This window comes from Ixodes scapularis, unplaced genomic scaffold, assembly GCF_016920785.2.
Source record: "Ixodes scapularis isolate PalLabHiFi unplaced genomic scaffold, ASM1692078v2 PGA_scaffold10__122_contigs__length_95168666, whole genome shotgun sequence".
Taxonomy (NCBI): Eukaryota; Metazoa; Arthropoda; class Arachnida; order Ixodida; family Ixodidae; genus Ixodes; species Ixodes scapularis.
In genome coordinates this window covers 38,090,505-38,113,415 of record NW_024609836.1, presented here as the reverse complement: position 1 = coordinate 38,113,415, position 22,911 = coordinate 38,090,505, and the positions used below count along the sequence as shown (strand labels likewise).

General features: G+C 45.6%; 4 protein-coding genes across 4 annotated transcripts in view; 2 read left to right on the top strand and 2 right to left on the bottom strand.

Moving 5' to 3' along the window:
- The window catches only part of LOC8033856, a 289,711-nt gene that overhangs the window by 20,124 nt on the left and 246,676 nt on the right, over positions 1-22,911 (bottom strand). The gene's annotated exons all lie outside the window — the stretch shown is intronic.
- LOC121834199 lies at positions 1,293-4,064 on the top strand. The gene is made up of 4 exons (XM_042287946.1): positions 1,293-1,373; positions 2,291-2,439; positions 2,519-2,688; positions 2,993-4,064. Exons 3-4 carry the CDS (start codon positions 2,545-2,547, stop codon positions 3,263-3,265), a joined length of 417 nt encoding a protein of 138 aa, XP_042143880.1. The 5' UTR covers positions 1,293-1,373; positions 2,291-2,439; positions 2,519-2,544; the 3' UTR covers positions 3,266-4,064.
- Positions 9,198-15,872, bottom strand: LOC115328062. The gene is made up of 3 exons (XM_029989144.4): positions 14,670-15,872; positions 12,779-12,896; positions 9,198-11,120 (listed from the first exon to the last, which is right to left on the bottom strand). The coding sequence occupies exons 1-3, from the start codon at positions 15,756-15,758 to the stop codon at positions 9,862-9,864; spliced, it is 2,466 nt and encodes an 821-aa protein (XP_029845004.3). The 5' UTR covers positions 15,759-15,872; the 3' UTR covers positions 9,198-9,861.
- On the top strand, positions 16,127-22,107 carry LOC120847752. The gene is made up of 12 exons (XM_042288535.1): positions 16,127-16,416; positions 16,508-16,644; positions 17,443-17,568; positions 17,660-17,861; positions 17,954-17,980; positions 18,561-18,617; positions 20,260-20,325; positions 20,808-20,945; positions 21,062-21,139; positions 21,466-21,524; positions 21,593-21,815; positions 21,892-22,107. The coding sequence occupies exons 1-12, from the start codon at positions 16,227-16,229 to the stop codon at positions 22,023-22,025; spliced, it is 1,437 nt and encodes a 478-aa protein (XP_042144469.1). The 5' UTR covers positions 16,127-16,226; the 3' UTR covers positions 22,026-22,107.

The window sequence follows — 22,911 nt, the reverse complement described above, 5'->3', positions numbered from 1 at the left end:
GTAATCAAGTAACAAAACTTGAATTACATATACACAAAGCAAATATAAAAGCAAGGACATTTCTACGCACAGTGTAAGTTTTTGTTGAATGCAGAATAGTCTAAGCAATGTAAACAATGCACGAGTTATAAAATTGCAGGGATGCATAATGCATTGGGTGCTTGCTGTGCTTGTGGCACTGTTAAAAACTATCGATAGCCCAAATTGCGTTTTTCAAGCATTGTGAAAAACATTGGAGTATAGAAGTGCTATTTGCAGGCCCAAGTTTCAGCAGCTGGACTGCGTGCATCCTGAAGATCTTGAGAAACTCCACTGCTGAAATGAATGTCCCTGGAAGGGTGGCAGCTTCCCTGGTCATGGAGGAACCGCTACAGTTGAATCCTTTTGACTTTGCCACCCCCCACTGCAGCAGCGAGGTGCCACACAACTGCATATCTACTGCTCACAGCAGCGTGCCAGAGTCTGATGTAACATACTCTCCATCCCGCTCTGCCAAAGGTTTTGAGAGGACAATGGTTGTCCGATTGAAACCAAAACCATGGCTCTCTGCTCCGTGGTCAACTGGTTCCCCCAGCGTGCAATGTGCATAGTTTGTCGCATGAAGGGGTTTTTGAAAGTGGCCTATTAAGATGTGATAACTATTTTAAACTCTCCGGGTCGGTGTAGCATATACTTCGTCACAGTTAAGAAATAATTATTCATCTGAAAAAAATTATGAAACTCTTCAGGTCGGTATAAATAATAATGCATGTTTCTTGCAATTACAGCATGACATTTTTTCGTTGAAAACTTGCCATGTGGTGGATCGGTCTACTATATTGAATGTGGATCGTGGTGTACAATATTAAACGTAAACATTGAACATACAATATAAAATGGCATAAAGTGAAAAGCCATGAAGTGGCTTTTTAATTTTTAGGTGTGAAGAAAAAGATGGCGGCAGCAAGCAAATGAGCCGGCTTCCAAGAACTTCACATGCGGGTGCAGGCAACCACCAACCATTTCCACTGTTCGGCCAAAATGGAGCAGGCTACAGGAAACTGATTGTCGACGTGTGGCTCATTCTCCAGACACCTGCCATCAACAAACACACGGGCCATGGCGGGAGCTATCCCAGGTGTCTGCACAATGAGATACCAGAGAGCTCAAAAAAGCGAATGGATCCCAGTGGGTTTTTGTTCACCACCCTGAGCAAGCTCATTCAAATTCATGTCCTATCTGTAGACTCTCAGGCTAATGACCACCTAAAAAAAATCCCTGAGAACAAGCGGCTCCTGAAGGACGTTGGCCAGATGTCCCCCCTTGAGGCATTACAGTGTCCATCAATTTGGTCCCGAAGTCCCAAGCATTTCCTATGGCTGGAATGCGTGCAGGTAATATCAATATTTGTTTACACATATGTTTCATTATTTAAGCAATACCGTTCAGTTCATTGATTAAACCTAAAAACCTGAAATACATTTTGTCTGGTAATCAGGTGCAGTGATCTCTTGTGTGCATACACACATTTGTACCCCAAAAAGCGTTAATGATGCAAGCTCTCCATTATAACGAGACATAAATGCATGTAATTGCCTAATTCATCCCAAAAAATGCCATTTTATAGCAGGGTATCCAATCACGGTTTGCCCATGGCAGGTAGCAGTGGTTTTGCTGCCTGCCTGTCGAGCAGATCGCCCTTCCCTACAATGTATCATCCACCTCAATATTTTATTAACGGTGGACGAGTTGTCACCAATCTAGAATCTATACAATGCCCCTGATCGTTTTATTAGTCAGATGGCCACGGCATAAGGCATAAATACAAATCTCTGCAAAAAAAAAAAATCATTGCTGCATTGGTGAAAGAAGACCAAAAGTTGTTACACACATCAACTGCTGCCCCCCCCCCCCCCCTCAAAAATTATCAGATGACCACATCTCAAACATTTCTGGGGAGAACCCTGGTACCCATTGTAAGGGGGCGTTCGAATTACCAAGAAGTAGATAAAAGTGGCACGCTTACAAAATTGTTCGGTATTGGTCCTTTAAAAAACTTTAAGTTACATTTTACCAATTTAGTGGAAGGTAATATGTCTTTTTTAATATGTTAGGAGTACTGCAACTAGCCTCCACTTGCACATACATCACTATCATAATGTCCATGTTCAGGCTTATCAATTTAGTTTTGCCACACATACAAACATTCTTGGAAAACCATTCACTTATAAGAGAGTGCTACTTATTGGCCAAAATATATAGCACTTATTGCTGGCCATTTCATTTTCAATGAATAATCACCATACTGCAGGACCCAGCTTGCAATCCTGCACTACAATGAAAACTCTGACCACTACAAAGCTGTCACGCAACAGGGCAATCCACGTTTCACTGTGACCACATTGAAGGCACAGAAGGAACACGCCACAGCACGTGAAAAGAAAACGAATCCTACGCATGGTAAGTGTGGCTCCAAATCCAGGCTAAAGCCTTGCACAGTGCATAATAAAATGTTATCATGCACCTGCTTCAATTTCAGAGTATGTTGGAAAGCTAATCCAGGAAATGATGGCCAGCAACAAGCAGTACACATTCCTCAATGAGGTAGCAATGACCAACAAGCACTTCTTTTCGGCGCCCACGCTTGCCACCTTCACGAGGCCTTCTAAAAGGGAACTTGAAGAAGGTCCCGGTTCGGCCAGGATCCAAGTAAGTTTTGATGATGACAACTGAATCTAGGCGCCCTAAGTATCCCTAAAAACAAAAAAATAGTCATACGGTGATTATTTCTTCATTAGAAATGTAATTGGTGGTGACCAATGAAACCCCTCTCATTGGTCACCGCTTGCATATCAAAACGATCTCGGGCCAATGGCATTGAACGAAGTTCCTTCGCGCAGTAATCCCGAGGTAGCCGCACCGGCCGAACTTCTTTGTCATTTGAGCTTCGATCATGGCGGAGTTCTCTACGCTCGAGTACCTGACGCCGCTAGAGGTTGGAATTCTTCGGCAGACAGCCAACCTGGGGATGATTTCCTATGACGCCACTCCGAAGTGCAATGTGGACGATAGCAGCGCTTCGGAGTCGTGTTCGTGTTCTGAGGACGAGCAGGCGGCCATGTTCGAGGACGAAGAAGGCGTCCTCGAGGAGACAGGGCGGATCGGCAACACCGACTGGTGGGTGATACGCTGTTTATTTTACCACTGTATGTGTCATTTACGCCTGCTCTCTTTTTTTTTTCTCAAAGGTGCCATGCGGATGCTGCGCGCAGATGCCGACAGCTGACGAGTGCGTCTGCTGCCGCGAGTACCCAGCCGCAGCCTCGAGGCAACCCGACTGCCTAACAGGCAACCCGCATTTCGAGACAGTGTGCTTGAATCCGGGGGTGCTGGAGGTGACCTACCTCACGATCCGCACTCTACCGCCACGAGGGAATGGGCATAACAACGCACGAGTGAGTTCAACGCCGTAATTTGCTGTTCGGCGAACTTGCAAACGGGCGCCAGCAGTAAAACGTTATCCGTTTCAGTGAGCGTTATGCACGTTACTTTTCAATGTGAAGTCGCATTAGTGGTTGCATCGCATGTTTTACTTGCGTTTCGTGCCATGTTTCTTTGTGAAGTTGTATGTCATCAGAAAGTAAAATGTTCAAAACCTCGATTGCTGCATCAGTATCTCTTGCTTCAGAACGAGTTTCTGAGAGCTGGTTAGTTCCAGTTTAGCCTACCCCTAATATTACGTTCACACTATGCACCCAACGAGCATAACTTTTGCAACAAACATCAGCGCAACGTGCATAAACGCTACGTTCAGGGTACACTGTTGAACGCAGCGTTCACACCCATTGGAGTAGTGCGCTCAAGTTTTACCTCTGACTGCTGCGCCACTCGACCCCCCGTGGGATGCCTCCGAAGTTTTGGTACAGCCATTTTCTCCTCAGTAGCAGCGACAGCAGTGGTAGCAGCTAGATTGACACAATCTGGAACTTGCTCTGCTCCTCGGGTTATTTTAAATAGGTTGCTGCTCGAGGCACGAGGGCACGTTGCAGCACTTTTTTAGAGCGCAGCTCTTAGGGGCCCGTTTCCGGCTTGAGCGGCGTCGCCGTCGGCGTAACCGCGCGGTGCATCATGGGAAATATCCCATAATGCACCGCGCGAGCCCCCCATCGGGGTCACGTGACTTCGTGGGGAGGCACGTGACCCCCCCCCCCCCCCCAAGGTCACGTGACCCCCCGAAGTCACGTGACTCCCCTGAGGTCACGTGACCCCTCCTCGAGGTAACGTGACCCCCCGAGGTCACGTGACCCCCGCCGATGTCGCGTGACCCCCCGATGACGTCATCGACACTGATGACGTCACCGGCATCCACATCGTCATCATCAGTGATGACGATGACGATGCGGATGCCGGTGACGTCATAAGTGATGATGACGATGACGATGTGGATGCTGGTGACGCCATCAGTGATGATGACGATGACGATGTGGATGCCGGTGACGTCATCAGTGATGATGACATCAATGATGATGACGTCATCAGTGACGATGACGATGTGGATGCCGGTGACGTCATCAGTGATGATGACGATGTGGATGCCGGTGACGTCATCAGTGATGACGTCATCAGTGATGATGACGATGACGATGCGGATGCCGGTGACGTCATCAGTGATGATGACGATGTGGATGCCGGTGACATCATCAGTGATGATGACGATGACGATGTGGATGCCGGTGACGTCATCGGTGATGATGACGATGACGATGTGGATGCCGGTGACGTTACCGACATCCGCATCGTCATCGTCACTGATGACGAAATCAGTGACGTCATTGATGTCGTCACCGGCATCCGCATCGTCATCGTCACTGATGACGTCGTCAGCGACGTCACTGATGACGTCACCGACATTCGCATCGTCATCATCACTGGTGAAGTCATCAGTGACGTCACTAATGACGTCATCAGTGACGTCAGTGATGACATCATCGGCATTGGGGGTCAGGTGACCCCCCAAGGTCACGTAACCCCCCCCTGGTTAGTCTAACCCCCCCCCAGCGCCCTTCCCTCCTCCTCCTCAAGAGCTGCGCTCCAATTCGGCGTTACAGGGAGTTGTAAGCGGCTTTCACTTTTTTGTCTCTGCTCATAGAGGCCAGAATCTGCAGTTCTAAAAGGTTGTGGTATTGCATCTTACAGAAAATTATTGTGGTTATTTTTTCTGGTGTTACCGCTATGCCGCCTACCGCCAGTGCGTCCTGTGGCTGTGGCGGTGACTTGGCCAGCACAACAGGCGACCCCTGCCATCCTATGCGGTCTATAGAAGTCAAATTATGAGTGGTAGAACTAAAATATGTAGATAATTTTAGTTAAGTAGACACAATTCCGAGGAAAGAAGAAGGCGTTCAACAAAAGTCCCTCTGCGATCCAATCTGCCACTCCCCTACAGGGATGCACTAAAATCTCCAGGAAAGTCCTGAATCAGCCGAGAAGCACTTTAAGTTTAAAATTCTTCTTAAAGGACCACAAGCCGGAAATGCCGTTCCGCACGGTTATTAATGAGAACGGAACGTGCAAAGCATGGTTTCGAAGTTTCTTCAAAAAAGTTTAGACTTCGCTAGATTGGAAAACAGTCTTTCGTTAAGAAACTCAGACGATTTTGTTGAGATTTTGGATGCTCACCATGGGAGGCAATGCTCGTTGATCTCGATGGACATTAAAGATCTGTACTATTCTCTTGAAAAACAGCTGTTGATGAGTAGGGTTAGAGAGGCTTTGGAGCGTAATTTGGTAAAATTTCAATCAGGTACGGGGATTCCGGTAGATAGTTTTTTGGCAGAAATTTATTTAAACTCTTTGGATAACGCGATCTCGGAAAGGCTGGCAGTTTGGGGGTCGGGTGAAGTTTTAGTGAGAAGGTATGTTGATGACATTGTGGTCATGAGCTTTCATGGGAAGGATACGGGAGCAATAGAGAGTCTGGTGAGAGCCTCAGCACCGGAACTTACCTTTACTGTTGAAGGGCCAGACAGAGGAGTTTCGCAGTTTTTAGATTTACGTATTCACGTGCAAGAAGGAGTGTGCTGAGAGTACGGAAAAGAATCGGCAAAGCCAGTTTTAAGTAGAAGAAGCTGCCATTGAAAGACTGTGAAGGCTGGGGTGGTCAAATCAATAATCGGAAACGCTCTAAAGAAGTCATGTCTTCATTATGTAGGCCAAGCCCTCAAAAGGCAGTGGGTGAGGTTAGAGGATGCGGGTTATGATAAAGTTTTCATCACGAGGCAGCTCTCCCCAAGTTTCGGCGAGAGAAATGGAACAACGAGAGAAAGAAGTAAAAAGGTTGCCGTAGTCCCGTACTACCACAGTGCTTCGCATAACCTTAAAGCGAGTGCTCACAGATTTGGAGTTGACGTAGTGTTTTCATCTGATTACAAATTAAACAGGATGACTCCGTTCTTTGCACCTCCAAAGGAATGCAGAAGGCAACATCAGGACAGGTCAGTGGCTTGCAAAGGAGGTGTAGTCTATGAGATACCCTTAGCATGTGGTTTTAGATATGTGGGGCAAACTTCGCGGTGCTTGAATGACAGACTGACCGAGCATAAAAGAAACGTAAAAAACGGGGCACCGAACTCGGAGATCGCCAAGCACGTGTCCGAGTGCAACAATTGTAAGGTGTTTTGGTCGGAAACTAATCTTTGTAAAAATCCCTAAACATGCCTCCGAAAACAACTGTGACCTAAATTGCGGATTCTTTTGTGAGTCGACTACGTTTAGTATCGCTTTTAAAATAATACCATGTGTAGAACCTTTCATTGCCTTCCAAATTAAGCAAAGTTTCTGCCTTTATCATGTATGAGTACTGAAAAATAAATTATGAAACAGAGAAGTTTTTACTTTTTGTTAAATTTAAGCACACTGTAAAAAAAAAACAATTTTTATTTTAAATTTTTTTTATGTCGCGTTGTTTTTACACTTTTTTTAGCCAGCATACATTCCATTAGAGGTATATGCACTAAATTTGAGTTTTAAGCCTCTAAATGTGCTAAAAAAAGAGCCAACACTGATGGTTTCAATCACATAAAAATGCGCTTCGTGTTGGCAGTGCACCAGCCAACATGTACCTTGCCTCCCCGTTCTGTGCGAGCTCGGTCTGGGCAAGCGTGTACTGCCAGAGGCCTGCTGGCCACACAGCAGCAGCAGCTGGCCACACAGCAGCAGCAGCTGGCAACCCACACAGTAGGGCATCCTTGCAGCACAGGAAGAAGTGCCGTGATTGCAAAGGGGTGCAACCAAGGCGCTCGCTTGCCTAGCAAGTGTATTTTTTTCTGTTCGGAGACCTTAATCTCAGCAAAGCTCTCAGTTTGTGACAATGTTTGCAGGCAACAGGCATCTATCTAACCTAAGGTTTGTGATGGTATTCTTTTTGTCTATCCTTTCATTGTCGTTTAAACTTGAGCTTATCTGCGTTTTGCTGAGTGATCAGTGAGAACCGTGAGGACAATCTGCAATTTCTGGATATTATTATTACAAAAAATACTTAATTGGGGCTATGATGTAGGCAATAATATTTCGCGCCTGCTAATATTTTAAAGTAAAGTTCTTTGCAGAAATGCTGCTCAAGAAGTGCTTGAGCCCTCTACGGGCAGGCAGCCCTGATCTACAACATCCACTTGCTGCTGCACCTGGCCAACATTGTTTGACGCATGGGGCCGCTCTGGGCCAACTTGGCATTTACATCCGAGTCTGGCGACGGCCAGCTTTTGCATTGCATGTGACGGCAGCCAAGGGCGTCCTTGGGGAAGTGATTGAGCGCGCGGTGATGGCCTACGAGCAGGACCTTGTACTGAGCCATCCGCTCTAAGACATAAGCTCTAAGACACTAAAGTCTTCTGTAGAAAGATGTTGGGCTATGCCACATCAAGAAGGCATCTTACTTGCCTGGGGCCTACCTATTGGGCAGTGTCAAGCCTGGACTTGACTTTTCTCAGGCTGAGGTCCCTGTCCTACAGGAAACTCTTGGCTTCTACCCATTACCAGTGATGGATCATGTACGGCTGATCCTGGGAAGGCAGCTGTGCCATAGCATGAAGTACACATAAGCAAAGAGGAGAAATTCTTCGATCATCCAAAGCAAGGATGGTTGGTTCAGTGGAATTTGGAGAGTACTTTCTCTACAAGGTGAGGATGCGTGTCCCAGGTAAAAATTCAAAGTGGTTGTACAAGTGGTCCCACTTTAGTTCAAGTGGTCCCACTTAACTTGCAAGTGGTGCCACTTTACTTGTAAGTGGTACCACTTTAATTCAAAGTGGTACCACTTGGGTTCATATCGACCACTTGTGTACCACCACTTTAATTCAAAGTGGTACCACTTGGGTTCACATTGCCCACTTGCATCACACCACTTTAGCCATGTGGTCCCACTTGGAGCCCAAAGTGGTCTGGATTAGACCACTTTGACTTCAGAGTACCAGTTTAAAGGAAAACTGAAGCGGTTCTATATTTGAGGAAAAACACTTAAATCGTCTTAACTTGGCCTTCAGGAACACGAATATCTAGATTATTTTTCAATTTGGCTCACAGAGGCTGCACAAAATCATTTTCAAAGTACCGCTGTTCGATGCCCCTCCTCCCTGGGGCGCGACATTACATATCAAGAGTTTTTGGAATCGCCGCTCTCGCACATCTTCAGCGCTTATCAAAGCTGTGCACGCGCACTCTTGCCATTTTCAAAAAGGTCATCACGACTGGTGTCAGTGTAGGGGAATTTACCTGGTAAGCTTGCAATTGCACACGAGCTACACACTTTTGGTGGTCGAAAGATCCTAGTATGATGTAACGACTGGTTGGAGGTTTTTTGTTTAGTTACAACTTCAGGAAAACAAACACGATATTCAGATTCACAGGATGAAAATATGCCAGAATTTACCTCTAACTCATTTTTTACGAACCTCTTCAGAGCACCCCTTTAACTGGTCAATGATGAAATACCATTTGGATATTTGGGTGTCAATTGGCAGATCAAAACTTTCTTGACCATGTGGTGACATCACTCATAGTAACCTTGGATCCTGTGGCAATTTGTATATTTTGGTAGTGTACACTTTACCACTAGGTGGGACTTGTAGCCATTTCATAGCTTGGAGACACCAGATCACTTCGTTTGACTGTGAAAATCAACATGCTTTGTGAAAAGCATATTAATGAGATCGACAATTCAGTATATGACAACTACCGATTCATTTATTTACAATTATTTCTGCAGAAATTTAGCAAAAGTAGGTACAGGAAGGAAAACACTACTATCTGAACATCAAAGAAAGTTAAAAATAAACATGCGTAGCACACACAAATTCCACGGCAAAGCAACCTGCCATTTTCAGCAAGACAAATGGCAATAAAATCTACCAAGAACTGATGACAACACACAAAAGTACAACTGTGGCACCAAGTAAAAGGGGCAGAAACACAACAAAAACACAATAACAATGACATGCAAATAACTCTAGTTCCAACTTTGCAGGTCACAAAACATTCACTTAATTGTCCTAGTTCTCTAAGGGAAGACCTAAAAAATTTTGAAACATTATATAATTTTTATTAATTTGGGTCAAACAGTGAAATCAATAATGGCAATAGACCAAAGGTGGCTAAACTGCGGCTCGCGAGCCCCATGAGACTCTTATAGTGAAAAATTGATAATGAAAACCAAATTTCATTATGTTGCTGGGAAACAGCCTGGATATGTGGGTAAATCAGTGCAACCAGTTAATTATGCACACCATGAGTGCAATAACTAGCAAATAGATGAAAATAATTTTTACTCTTTGATTTGCCTCCCCTTTAGTTTACTTCTAGCACACAAGTATGACCGGTCCTACAAATCTAGGACCACTCATACTTGTTGCAGAGCTGAGCAAACAGAACAATGCCATCTATGTCCAAGTACATGCATGGGTTAACATGCCCACAGAGCCTGTGCAATACCTTAGTGGGTTGCTTGTGGGCAAGCTTGAGGTGTCCTACGCTTCCAAAATCAGATACATCGTAAACATGTGAAACAATGTACACGTTCGGGCTTCCACCCCCATCACTTTCAGAAAGGATGTGTTCAACTCTGACAAAATTATCTCCCAGCTTCAGCGCCGTCGAGTCCCGCTTTGTTGGAGCTCGGTACTGTTTGCTATGAAAAATGTGCCCAGCAACACGTGCACGGTCAAACTCCACAAGCTCCTGTGCCACTTCCAAGGCCAGCTCCTCCTCAACCAGTCTATGCAGACATTGGGGCAGCTGCCTGGGCTTTCCAAGAAGGTGCAAGTCACCTGGCTTGTAGTGTTTCCTCGTCGGAAGGTGTGCCCGGACCTCGTCCGAAACCATATTCCTCAGCTGATAAAAGCTGTTGCGGAGGAGAATGCGGGAAAAGATCTGGAAGGGCACACCATTCGACGAGGAAACAAGCTTCAGCAGATGCCCCATGTTCGACTCAAACTGGAAGCAAGATAGTGCCCATAATGGCCCATGGAGGAGCACAGCCTTTGGAAGGTGCAGGAGCGTGTGGACGTTTGAGGTCATCTGTGCTTTTCCGTAGAGGAACTCGGTCTTCACAACAAACTCGGTCATCTTCTCTGTACCCAGCTCCACATCTTCATCTAGAACTTCCGTCTTAGTTAGAAGATATAAAGCAGACACAAAAAGCTCAAAGTGCGCATAATATTCAGCTGGCAGCACACCCTTCAAACAAGGAAGGCAGTAGTAAAAAAGCCAGCATTGCCACTCGGCTGCTTTCCAGTACTTCCTCAGCCTCAGGGCTCGTGGCGGTCGGTTCAGGCACTGAGGCGGTTTCAGGCTACACAAGCGCTCAGTTACGATGGATTGTCGCGAAGGGTGTCCAATGTAGTAATCTTCACCCACACCAGAAAACCACAATTCGGCAAACTGACGCCCTACACCAAGAAGGGCGCAGTGCATATAGTCTGGGGTAAAACCCCAGACTATGTCGAAACCAGGCACGTTTACAAGTGGCGAAGGGCCCTTAACACCGCGGACTGCTTGTTTGGATGCTGCGGCTTCTGCCATGTCTGCAACCATGCCAAGCTCGGTGCGATCGTCCATCACCCCGGCGCTCACGGGGTACTTCACGCAACCTGCAGAAGTGACAGTCAAGAAAATGATAAATAACTACGAACGTGTGAGCAGCGATTCTTAATATTAAAGCAAATATGAAGCAAATAATTATGTTGTGCAAATTTTAAATCTAAATAATGTTGAAGCAAAGCAGACTTTTTGCAAGGGGAAATACAAAACCTAAAAAAATCAAACTAAAAACTTCAAGACTGCACTGCAGAGATGTTCTGTCTTGCACAACCTGCCTAGACATGCTTGCCTAATAGAAAGATAACCGGCAATGATTGTGAGAAAATGAACTTGTTTCCCCAAATTTGAGCAACTCTGTCATTCCAGCCTGGGTTTCGGTGCACTCATTGCAAGCAGCGTGGAGTCAATTGTTTAACCGATGTTCTAAGAGGAGGTTGCTAATGCTGGTGATAACACTCCTTGATATTAAAAGAAGTTTCTAAGGGGACACCGAAGGCATGAAGCGTACCCAGCCTTTGTCACTGCATGAAAAAAAGGCGGCATTGGTCCCACCTTCATTCGCAATAACAGAGTATCGTACAGGGGCTCCGGAAGTATATCTGATAAGTGGGGGAGACGTATGGGGGCTCATGTCGCATTGTGTAGTTCACCTCTGTTTTTCCACACACACAGATATATATATATATGCACGGTGATGGGAGGGGAGAAGGGGGGGGGGGGGGGGGGTTGGACCTGCTTTGAGCATGGGGGCGACTGCCCGCCCCGCCCCGCCCGACCCCCCCTGTTTCGGAGCCTGTTATTGTAACGTGCAAACACCAAATAATGTGCGATAGCTAAAAACATCCTTCTATCAGCAATCATAGTGTTTCACTATTCACACCCTACAAAGTGGCATCTATTAAATTACTTCTTTAATAATTGTTATAGTATGCTTGTGCTTGCTAGAAGATGGAGGTATAGCTCCCTAGTGATGTTTCAGGCAACATTTATTAGTGTAGCCGTGCGAATGAGCGACCGCTGAGCTTTGTTGCGTATCATCGTGCCATTTTCACTGGTAATTTCCCCCTGATATAGCAAATTTTTTGAGTATCCTTGGTTTGAGTATCCCCATAGTTTTCAGATGATTAAAATTCCGTGACAATTTCAGGTTGGTAGATACCTTGTAAAAAAAAAAAGAAAGCCGTTTACAACTCCCTGTAACGCCGAATTAGAGTGCAGCTCTTGAGGAGGAGTAGGGAAGGTACATCCCTCCTCCCCCCTCCTCACCTTGTCATCCTGCCTGCTACTCCGTGAAGGGGGCCACGTGAGGTCACGTGACCTCGGGGGAGGGGTCACGTTACCTCAGGGGAAAGTTGCGTGACCTCACAGTTACGCCGACGGCGACGCCGCTCAAGCCGGAAACGGGCACCTAAGAGCTGTGCTCTAAAAGTGTGAACGTGGGCGGAAGCGGGGACTGATGTCACCTCCACCCCACTTTTTCTTGCCGAGACCGATGCTGGATCTACATGATGTTGAAGTTTAGGTGCCTTTGACTGAAAATTTGCATTGCAGGAATAACAGTCCAGTAGTAATGCTGAACACCTTTGCCGAAAGCAGTACTTGTCCCTGTCGTAATTCTTTCACGAAAGTTAAAAGTTCAAGAGTTTAAAATATTCACACATCCCAATAAATAACTTAAAAACTGGACGATCATATTCTGTTTCCTTACCGTTAATGCAAACCCCAGGATGGAGGCACCAAGAGCACCCGTAATAGCCGTTGTATTGCATGACGTTCTGCATCGCGGCCCTTGCAGGGGCATCGGCCACACAGCTGACACAGTAGACCTGGAAAGAAACATTCTATTAATACCACTTTTAACCACAATCTACACAATTCAATAAGTTGCAACAGAGTTTTGCTATAGCTAGCGGTGTGCTGCAAGAACTAGTCATTAGACTACAGTGTGGTCATTAGACTACAGACTACATGAACACTAGTCAGTATAGAATGATAAGCAAGAGCAGTATGGTGCACCTATGAAAAATACTAGCAGTTACCTATACTCCATTTCACCCTATGTTGTACCGCAGCGAAGGCTAGAAGCGCGAGCTCATAACGTTGGCAGCTGCCCTTAATGCACGAGAGGATGTGCTGCCGAGATGTGCCCTAGAGCAGAGAGCTCGCGCCCGTAGCCTTTCTTGTGGTACGTCATAAGGTGAAATAGAGTATAGGAGCTACATGCATGCATGTAAATGGCTGCTTTAACTGGAGCCCCGGAAACCATGTGCACATACTAGCGTGGACTCTATTAGCTATAACACATAGGCGGCGGCCGTCCCATACGCCCAGCACGGCATAGCAGGCGCCATCCGAAACTCAAAGCGCATGTGTCATATGGCAGATTCTCAACCGTGTTCCGAAAGTAGCCCATAGATTTAATCTCACAAATACTGCGAATCCCGTATTGTAGTTGGGAACCGGAAGTGTTAAGGGCTATTCAGAACAGTATATTGGGAAAGTTTGGCCAATGGGAGGAGCAAAGGCCGCTGCCAATGCCGAATATTCCCCCTGCAGCTAGAGCGTAAACTAAAAGTGTGACACAGCGTCTACCAATCAGCAGACCTCAATGTCACAGTATTGGAAACAACATTTAAAGCGTTCAACCTTGCAGCAGCAATGATCGCAACTATGCACTTTCTCTGGTTTGGAGTGCACGTTCGTTTATTCTACCGTTGAATTTGGACGTGACGAAAACCTCATATGCACGAAGCTTTCAGTCACTAGGAGTTACACCTTTTTACTCTAGCAACACTAAAACGGCTTAAATTAGTGTAGTCGCATTTTTAGAGCTCATGACCACCGCTAGGGGCTGTTTTGCGACCCGTGGTTGGCCACGAGATGCTTGGGAGAGTTTGACCAATAAATGGCCAAACTCTCCCAATACACGGCTCTGGGGCTATTTGCACATTAGCGCCACCACGTTGAAACTAACGCAAAAAAAAAAAGAAAATAGTGCTGCGACACGCCATGCGTGCACTGTCATTTGTCTGCTGTTTCTCTCTATGCCACCAATGGAACATAGTAGTCGAACATCCCATCGCGAGCCATACCTGCGCATTGTTGTCTAGTCCAAAATGGCCCGGATGTGCCGGTCGCGTAACAATCGTTTCCCGTGTCATCTGCTTCCCAGTCTTTAAAACCATGTTTTCAAACATCGCTTACATTATAAAGCAACGCGATTACACTATATATGCAGTGGCTACAATAATGTTAAATGGTTAAGGAACATTCCAGATTATTTTATGTTAGTGTAGGATGTATATTTCGCAAACGCCAAGCGAGAAACATACTCTGTTTGAAACTTGGCGCCTGAAAAGTAGCGTTACCTCAAAAAGATTGGGTCTCGCTCAGAGCACCTGACCGCTTCATTGCAATGCGGAGTTGACGGCGCAAGAAAAAGGAACACGATACTCTAACTCTGCAAGCAGAGTCTATACAGTTACTCTAAGGACAATGCCCGCTGGCGTGTTACAGTTAACAGAGTCCAGAATAGTACACGTAAATGGCTTCAACATTTCAGTGCATACAGGGCGTTCACCTCAAGCGGGGAAACTCACCTTAGAGTTTAGTGTTGAGCCCCCAGCGCTCCACGTGATGCCTTCTTGGGCTAGCGTTTTCATTTGGGCCGCAAAGGCTTGGAGAAGCAAAGTCATGTTCGGGTGCTTCGCGCCGTACCATAACAGCGGCAGGACGACGGAGCGCCAGCGCAGACATGGTGGAAGTTCGTTCAGTGTGAGCTGGACGGGCCAGATGGCGTAGTTTGCCGACTTGAATATGGGGCTCCCATCGGCGTTCATGGACACGGTCAAGTCATGAGGCCCACACCCAAGCTTTGCGCGCTGACTTCGATAAGAGTCGCCGTCGGTTAGATCCAACTTGGCAGAGGGTCTCGGTGTATTGAGTTTCGCCAGAGATTCTGCTAGGTGCTCCCGCACAGTTTCATCGGCCAGCACCGATGCTAGTTGCTTCTCCATTGGCAGACCAACAAAATAGCATCCCTTGGACATAAGGTCCTTTCCGAGGTACTGCACTCCGCACACCGAGCAGGTAGGCGAGATGCCCTGCCTTTCCTTCAAGCTGCCCGCTGTCTTTGCAAGGAGTGTTTCACACGTCGGGCAGTAAAAGTTGAAAGTGACGTCGTCTGGTGAAGCACTCGCAAACTTTCTGAACAGATATTTGCTTTCGGGGATGCTGTTGGTTCCCAACAGTAGGTTTTGTAGCTTAAGAAGCTTTTCTATGCCAGTCCATGGAAGTCCTTCCCCAATGGCATAATCCATGATCAGGACGAGAGCGTCGCCAACAGTCATCGAAGTGCCGTTTCCCAGTGGCGTCACGAACTCAACGAACGGCCGATCATGGTCGGAGCCCCGAGGACTTTCGTTCTCGGCTGTGTCAGATTCGTCTTCAGTGCGCAGATGTTCGTCTGCATCACTTGTGCAGTCTTCCATTTCGACCAGGGGTTGACGTGGTTGAGTTGTGGAGCAAGGAGACGATGCAGAGGAGCTTGCACAAGAGGTAGGAGTTGGTGTGCTTACGAAGTTTAGCCTATGTGCTGTCGACCTAGGCACACGAACATACGGCGCAGCATCCGGCTCTAAATATTGCCGATATCGCTTCCGAGTCTTGTGCTTGTTGGCAGAAAGCATCTCTTTCACCTTGCTCTTGAAGGACGAAAGTAAGTTGCTGAACGAAAGTCACAGCAAACCAAAACACCTGTGAGATTCAGAAACGTGAGCGTGACCAACGAGCGCTATTGACTTGAGACGGTTAATGGCTTCTGGATGGATGGCTTTTGTTGACTGCGGGTTAAACCGGACCATTTCCCATCCAACAACATCTGCAAATAAACGTATTAAGCAGTATATAGACATGTTTGTTTTGAACCTATATCATGTAACATTTTGTTAATTTAAAAAATTTTAATTTTTTTAAACCAGCACATTTGTTTTTAGCTTTTATTTTCACACATCCCACTAAACTACAAAATCCAAAGCGCAATCCAAGACAAGCCAAAGCTAGCCACAGCGCGCTGTTTGGAACCTAGGCCTAACGTCCGTCTACGCACGCTGCGGTTACTTCGCTTGTAAGTTGGTCAAGAGTTTAAGAACTTTGGAATGTTTGCGCTCGTCCGATTTCCGAACGAGGTCGGCAACAAGCTGTACGTTGTGCCGACTCGGTACATAAAAGATTTTGAGCCGTCCGACGACGAGGATTTTGATGCGAAGGCTATATACCAAGCTTTCTGGGATGACCCTGAGAAAGAAAGTACCGGGTTCTACTCGGCCCAGATATTGATGATGGCAGGTATGTACTACGGCCAGTTCCCGTTCAAAATTATGACAGTCGAAAGATTTGTCGACAGACACTAACAGCTATTCTCCACGATGTTTTGTAGACACCGAAGAAAACCTGGAGAAGAAAAGAGCGTCAAAGCGAATCCGCAAGACGAAGGTCTACGCCTCAGAATACGAGGCTGAAGAGGAGGTCGACGATGTTGCGCCCTCGCAGGCAGGAGCACGAAGGGATAAGCAGGTGTGTTGCTCGAACTTCACTATAAGTTCAACAGGCGAACTTGACTATCAGGGCAACTGGCACACGTGTTTTTGCTTGTTTGCACAGCATTTTCAGGGCAGGGAGTATAATTTCGAGAGTTCCTATTAGGAAGTGGATATTCTGCCGGCAGCCGGCACAATAGCCCGGGGAAAAAAAGTGCCGGCAGTTGTGCCCCATGAGTAGCTCAGTGGTAAGGTGCTTGTCTCATAGGACCCTAGTTCAATCATCCGTGTCCTCTTTTTTTTTTTTGAAAGTTTGTTTTGTTTTGCGAGGCATTTGGCGATATTTAGGACATATCTTCTTTTTCAGGATTAACACTGAAAAAAAAAAAAGTAAATAAATAAAATGAATGTTCTCGACAAAACTTTGCTGTGGACTCCCTTCCCGTGGGTGAATGGAAGACAGCGGGGCTTGGGCCGCCGGTGGGCCGTCGCGAAGCGGCGTGTACTGGTCAGCCAATTGGGTCAATATTTTTGTAATGAGCAGCCGCAGACCATCGCCGCGAAGCGGCGTGAACGCAGGCGGGGGGATGTGTTAACGAGCTCCCCAGTGATACACGCGCCGTCCGAAACTGCCGGCATTTTTTTCCCCGGGCTAATTTGCCGGCTGCCGCAAAATAGTCTCACCCTTCATATTAATTTTAAGTAAATTTTCTACCCATGTGTATTTTTCAACTCATGCTGACAGAATTTGTAAAAAAAACGGGGTTCTGCGAGGAAGGAAAACATGAAAACTAAGCCAGCCCAAATTGATTTGTGCACTTGTTTACAACTCCAGGAAAAGAAGGTCCAAAAAGAAAATAAGCAGGCTGGCCGAAGTCGTGCATATGCTGACATCTTAAAGGAACAACTCCAGAGCTCCAAAAGGAAAAATGCTGAGGCTGCTAGCCACCTTCAAGCTCCGGTAAGTGCCATGAAATGCTTGTACATACAAGATTTTTTTTCTTTGAGTGGTGCCATCATATTGCTATATATTTTAATAATTTTTGGTACAGAAGAAGATGCAACAGGATACCCCTACGTCAGACAGTGACACAGACGACAGCATAATAGCTATGCCATCATCGCAGCTTGAGCTGAAGAAGAAGGATGTAAGCCACTGGCGCCAGCTATATCAGGAAAAGTGCCGAGAGAATGAAAAGCTCTACAACATAATTGAATCGCTGCAAAGCACCGTTGATGGTAAACTTTGTGCAAGTAAGTATTATTTAATGTTATATTTCGGTGTGTGAATTCATTGTGCACTTTGCATTACGTGCCACATTTCTGTCACTTTTTATTTTTTATAGGTCTTCCAAGCCCTTGCCTTGCTGCATGTGTGAACATAATAGTTACCCAAAGTTTTCTCTTTGTAGTCAACTTTCATTAGAGCACTTTAAGTTAAAGGGATACTGAACCAAAATTTGGAGCTTGCAAACAAGGCTGGACAGGTAGGTGGGACGCTGCAAAACCCAAAAACATCACTCGTACAGCAATATCTCTAAGGGATCGCCATAATTTTTGGAAACGAAGTGCACAATTGAACATGACCAACGTGACTAGTCACGTCACGGTTCCCATATCTTCTCCTCCTTGCTACGTCCCATTCAGCTGGTGAACCGCAGTGAGGAAGAGAGAAGCGAGGCCGCTTCTCTCCTCATTTTCAAATTCTTCCAGAGGACAATGACGTCAAAGACATCGCTTGATTGCACCCTTCTTTTCCAAAAGTATGGCCATCCGTTTGAGATATTGATGTATGTGGGATGTTTTGCAGTTCACAGCATCCTGTTCAACGCTTCTACGGCCTTATTTTGCGAAATATAAATTTCTGTTCAGTATTCCTTTAAAGGGTAGAGAGCATAGCAGAGGTATTCATAAATTGAATATAAAAAGCTTTTTTTTTTAATTGCATTTTAGTGCTCCAGATTCTTGAGGGACAAGCTCAGCGACCCTGCGACCTTGAACCCAGCCATGGTGAGTAACTTTGATCTTGTATGGAAGTACTATTGGGGACAAAAATCCTTGGGAAGCGCAAGCAGCGACTGAAGGGAATTCCTGCACCATCTGCCAGTGGCTCGCCTGACTTTGAGACCACAGAATAATGCATGCATGTCCTACTGGGCTTGCAGGCATGTGTGTTCTCCCAACCTTCTGCGAGGCAATGCTTGCCCCACAATCTGGCACGAAGGGCCCATTCTGAGATTGCTGTGATCTGCAACGGATGCCGTGACTGTAGGTGATGCTTGCAGCTTTGCAGCACATATCAACCTCCAATAGTGAGTTGGTTTCAAATAGGGAAACTTAATGCTTTTTTTTTTTATAATATATATATAGCGATCATTGGGCTGCTCTTTCTGATATGGCACCTATAAAGCCACATCACATTGGCGAGTCAACCGAGCTAGAAGCTGAGGTTCTAAAGCCGGAAGTTCCTGCTTGGGCGACACGCACAGCAAAGCTGCAAGCGCTGCCTCCAGTTGCGCCCCCTCGCACCAGACTAGGCAAGCACTGTATTACAAAGCAACGCAGGGGCAGACTCTTCTATAAACACAATAGATCGCATATGCACCCTTTTCTGGTCTAAACAAGGGATGCACTTCAGTCGCAGCTTGCGCACCCCGGGGAATTTTTCCCCCGACAGTATACATCTTCCCATTCGCGACTCCGACTAAACAAATGGCACATAGAGTTCTATACCTGAAGCTGTCCAGTGAGGTACTTGCACTAATTTATTCTTATGGAACGAGATGGTTGGTCACATGGAGGTGAAGAAAAAACCAGCTGTTCAGTGAGGGCCTGAAAGCATTTGTCACGGATAGTCACGGATAGTCCCGGATAGTCCCAAAAACACTAAAAGTCATACTTTTTTTACTGCCAATTAAATCTTTTGAGAACAACCTTTTGTGCCACAAAAACTGCGAAACTGGCATTTTTTTTAACGTGATGGGCATAGTTATGTCCTCTGTTAAGGGCCTAAACTGAAAGAATTGGAAAAATGTTTGGTATAGTAGGGAATATCAAGAAATGCACTAAAGAATTATTAGTGACTAAAATGTATAGAACAGATATTACATCTTTCTATAGTTATGTGTCAGGCTTATTCTCTACTCCAGCAAACTATAGAGGGCGCGCTGCTCAGGCAAAAGGGCGGACGAAAGGAGGTCGTTTTCGTCGTTCAGCACGCGGACCACCACAAAATCATGCACTGCAGCGTAAAATCAGTGTTACATTTGAAAGCAAAGCGATTTTTCGACGGTAGAAATCTTCTAGTCAGTGCGTAAGAATGACACAGCGGAATCATAAAAATAATTACTGGAAACAATATTCGTTTCTATGCTGCCTACGAGAACCAAGCAGCGATAGCAGACGACAGAGTTGAAACGACCACCTCTCCTGAGCTTCTCGGCACTGCCGCTACACGGCGTCGATTTCGCTGGAGTCGCGAATTGCATCAATGATTTTTTGGTTATGGCTAGTGAGAATCAACTTGATATCTGCTGTAATTTCTGTGTTATGTTACTTACAAATGTTATTTATCACTGCATTATTATGCTATTCTCTTGATGTAGTTTTACAGTTGTGCACAACATACTGTAAACAACTCTAAATTTTCCAGATCACATGACTGCATCTTGCGACCCAGCAGCTCAAGGTCCTTCCAGGGAAAGGCCAATTACTCCTCGTAAGATTCATTTCATGATGATTAGTAATCGACTTTTGATCTGTTCTAATTTTTGCTACAATGAGGGTTTGCCAATTAAATACATTCAGATTGTATCACAGAGAGAGCATTCGTGCTCATGTGGCTTTTATTATTAACCTTTTTAATCTTCCTTCGAATGACAAATCGGGCACCAAGATATTTGCAATCTTAAAGTCCCAGTTGTTATCCATGCTTGTGTCCTCTTCCCTTTTCTTCTGCCAAATTCACTTGACACTTTTTCTTTCTTTTCTGCATTGCAACAACCCTTGTCTGTTCCCTTGCTCCTTAAGCTCTTCTTATACTCTTGTTTATTTAATATTTGTTCCTGTTCTCTTACTTATCTGCTACCAAGTTAACCCCGGTCTTAATCCTTGTTTGCTTACCAGGATTGATTTCTCACACTTTAGAATGTTTCAGAACATTCCACAACAAAGGAGAGAAGTGTCACTATCATTAATGATGCTACTTCTCTGAACTAACTCTTATGGAAACAAACTTTTATGTAGATCAAGCAGGACTAAAGACACTGTTAAATGTTTCAGATTTTACTGTGGTAGCCAGTACCTCTGCTGCTACCTTGTTGGCAACTCCCACGAGGGGTAAGCAATAGTTGCTTTGTCAGACTGTTTTGTGGTTGATTTGAGTTCAGTCTTTTAGCTCGTCTTTTTTTATTGCTTAACAAGTCGTGTTTAAGGAAAGTTTGATCATCTTTTAGAGGCTACTGTGGGAGCCGGCACCAAGAGGCCGCTTTCTGGTAACAAGGGTGGACAGCGGCGACCCCAGTCAACTGATGGTAAGGTTAGACACTGAAAGCTAGGAATGAAGGCTTCAACCTTAAAACAGCTATGTGCCATTAGGAAGACAATACAAAAGGCAGCTAAAGGATTGTCGAAATGCCCAGGATGACGAAAAATTCCACCTTTCAATTTTTTAGTATTTTGTTTCACAAAAGGTTTGTGGCCAATACATTGCCCCTTTATTTCCAGTTCTAATTCATGTCTGTAACATATTGTTTATCGGGTCAAATAATCTAACACCTGGAGACTCCCTTTAGAAATTTTACATACTCTCTGTATATAATGATTGGGATTGCTGTAAGTGCACATGTTTGCTGTACAGTTGCAGACTATGGTGGACCCTCAAGTGCTACACCATTCAGCACTTTGGAGAATGGCAGGGTAAGTTTCAGCTTCACTTTCAGACTATGTTCCAAGATGTTTACATTCATATTTGAACTATTTTGCAGTTCCACCTCAAGGGAGGGGTAACTATCTCCGAAGAGCAGAGGAAACACATATACGCTAACACGAGGCCTGCAAAGTTTGCGAAAGACACGGCTCAGATCCTTTGGGGGTCAAAGACTCTGGTGGAGAGGAGCTATGGGGGGAAACTTGCTCCCAAGGACAGGAAAAACCTGGGTGCATCTGCTCGGAAGGAGCTAACCCCAGAAAAGGTGTCCCTCATCCTTGGTGAGTGAGTTATGAAGTGGGTCGCATATAGATCTAATTTTATGCTGAAATATTTTTTCTTGAATCTATTTCACAGAAACATTGACACACTGGGGCCGGACAAAGAATGTTGAGGTCAGCGGTGCCTTTGCCAACATGAACACCATTCTGTCCGAAAAAATCCAGGACACAAGAAAGGGGTTCAGGCGCATGGGCCTGATGCACGACTAGAGAGATTCCGCAGATAGCGAAACAACTTTGTGCATCCCTTCCTGATCACTCTTCAACAGAGAAATAAATCTATGACTTGCAATTCTTCGTCTTAAGACACAATCATTCTCTCGATAACATGTTCTGTTTAGGTAGTCAAAATTAGCCACAAGAATGTGCATAGGTACCTTATTGATGCCTAATGCTCATGGTAAGTAGGCAAAAAGGTCCAAATTCAAAGTGGAACCACTTTAAAGTGGTATTTGGAACAGGTCCCACTTTGGAAGTGGGACCACTTTGGAAGTGGTCCCACTTCCAAAGTGGTCCCACTTTCAAAGTGGTCCCACTTTCAAAGTGGTCCCACTTCCAAAGTGGGACCTGTTCCAAATACCACTTTAAAGTGGTCCCACTTTGAATTTTCACCTGGGGTGTGATCCTGTGCAAAGAGCTTCTGCACAAGGAGTCCAGCTTGCATTTTCCATAACACATTCTTGAAATGGTGATGATGCCAGACGACACATTTATGGCTGTGAAGCAAGATGACCTAGCCCAGGTGTGCCTTGAAATTAACTTGGTGAAGGATAGAGCCTTATATGTCTGCTTGCTTCACAACACTGAGAATGACTAAATGATGTCTGCCACCCGAGAGACTTTGGGAAAGGGAGAGAACATTAGGTGCACGTGAGTGTCTCAAAAGAGCTATGCTTGACTAACACCTTTGTTGTCTGGCTACGAAAACGCTTCTGCACTGTAGAGTGGCTGGCAGGGCATTTTATAAGATCAGTGCACACAAATAGTCCAAAGGATCTGTCTGGTGGTTTCCGGGACATCTTTGGGTAGCACTGCGGTTGAACTGCGGTAGCAACTCTTTGGAGCTTGTCTGTGCCCTCGTCAGCACTGTCATGTC

Coding starts and splice junctions, on each gene's coding strand:
- LOC115328062 (XM_029989144.4), bottom strand. CDS start 15,758: ATGCTTTCTGCCAACAAGCACAAGACTCGGAAGCGATATCGGCAATAT. Junction 12,897..14,669: donor GCTCAACACTAAACTCTAAG/GTGAGTTTCCCC, acceptor GTTTCTTTCCAG/GTCTACTGTGTCAGCTGTGT. Junction 11,121..12,778: donor TCCTGGGGTTTGCATTAACG/GTAAGGAAACAG, acceptor TCACTTCTGCAG/GTTGCGTGAAGTACCCCGTG.
- LOC120847752 (XM_042288535.1), top strand. CDS start 16,227: ATGTTTGCGCTCGTCCGATTTCCGAACGAGGTCGGCAACAAGCTGTAC. Junction 17,862..17,953: donor TGATGGTAAACTTTGTGCAA/GTAAGTATTATT, acceptor TATTTTTTATAG/GTCTTCCAAGCCCTTGCCTT. Junction 18,618..20,259: donor CGACCTTGAACCCAGCCATG/GTGAGTAACTTT, acceptor TAAATTTTCCAG/ATCACATGACTGCATCTTGC.
- LOC121834199 (XM_042287946.1), top strand. CDS start 2,545: ATGATGGCCAGCAACAAGCAGTACACATTCCTCAATGAGGTAGCAATG. Junction 2,689..2,992: donor CCGGTTCGGCCAGGATCCAA/GTAAGTTTTGAT, acceptor ATTCTTCGGCAG/ACAGCCAACCTGGGGATGAT.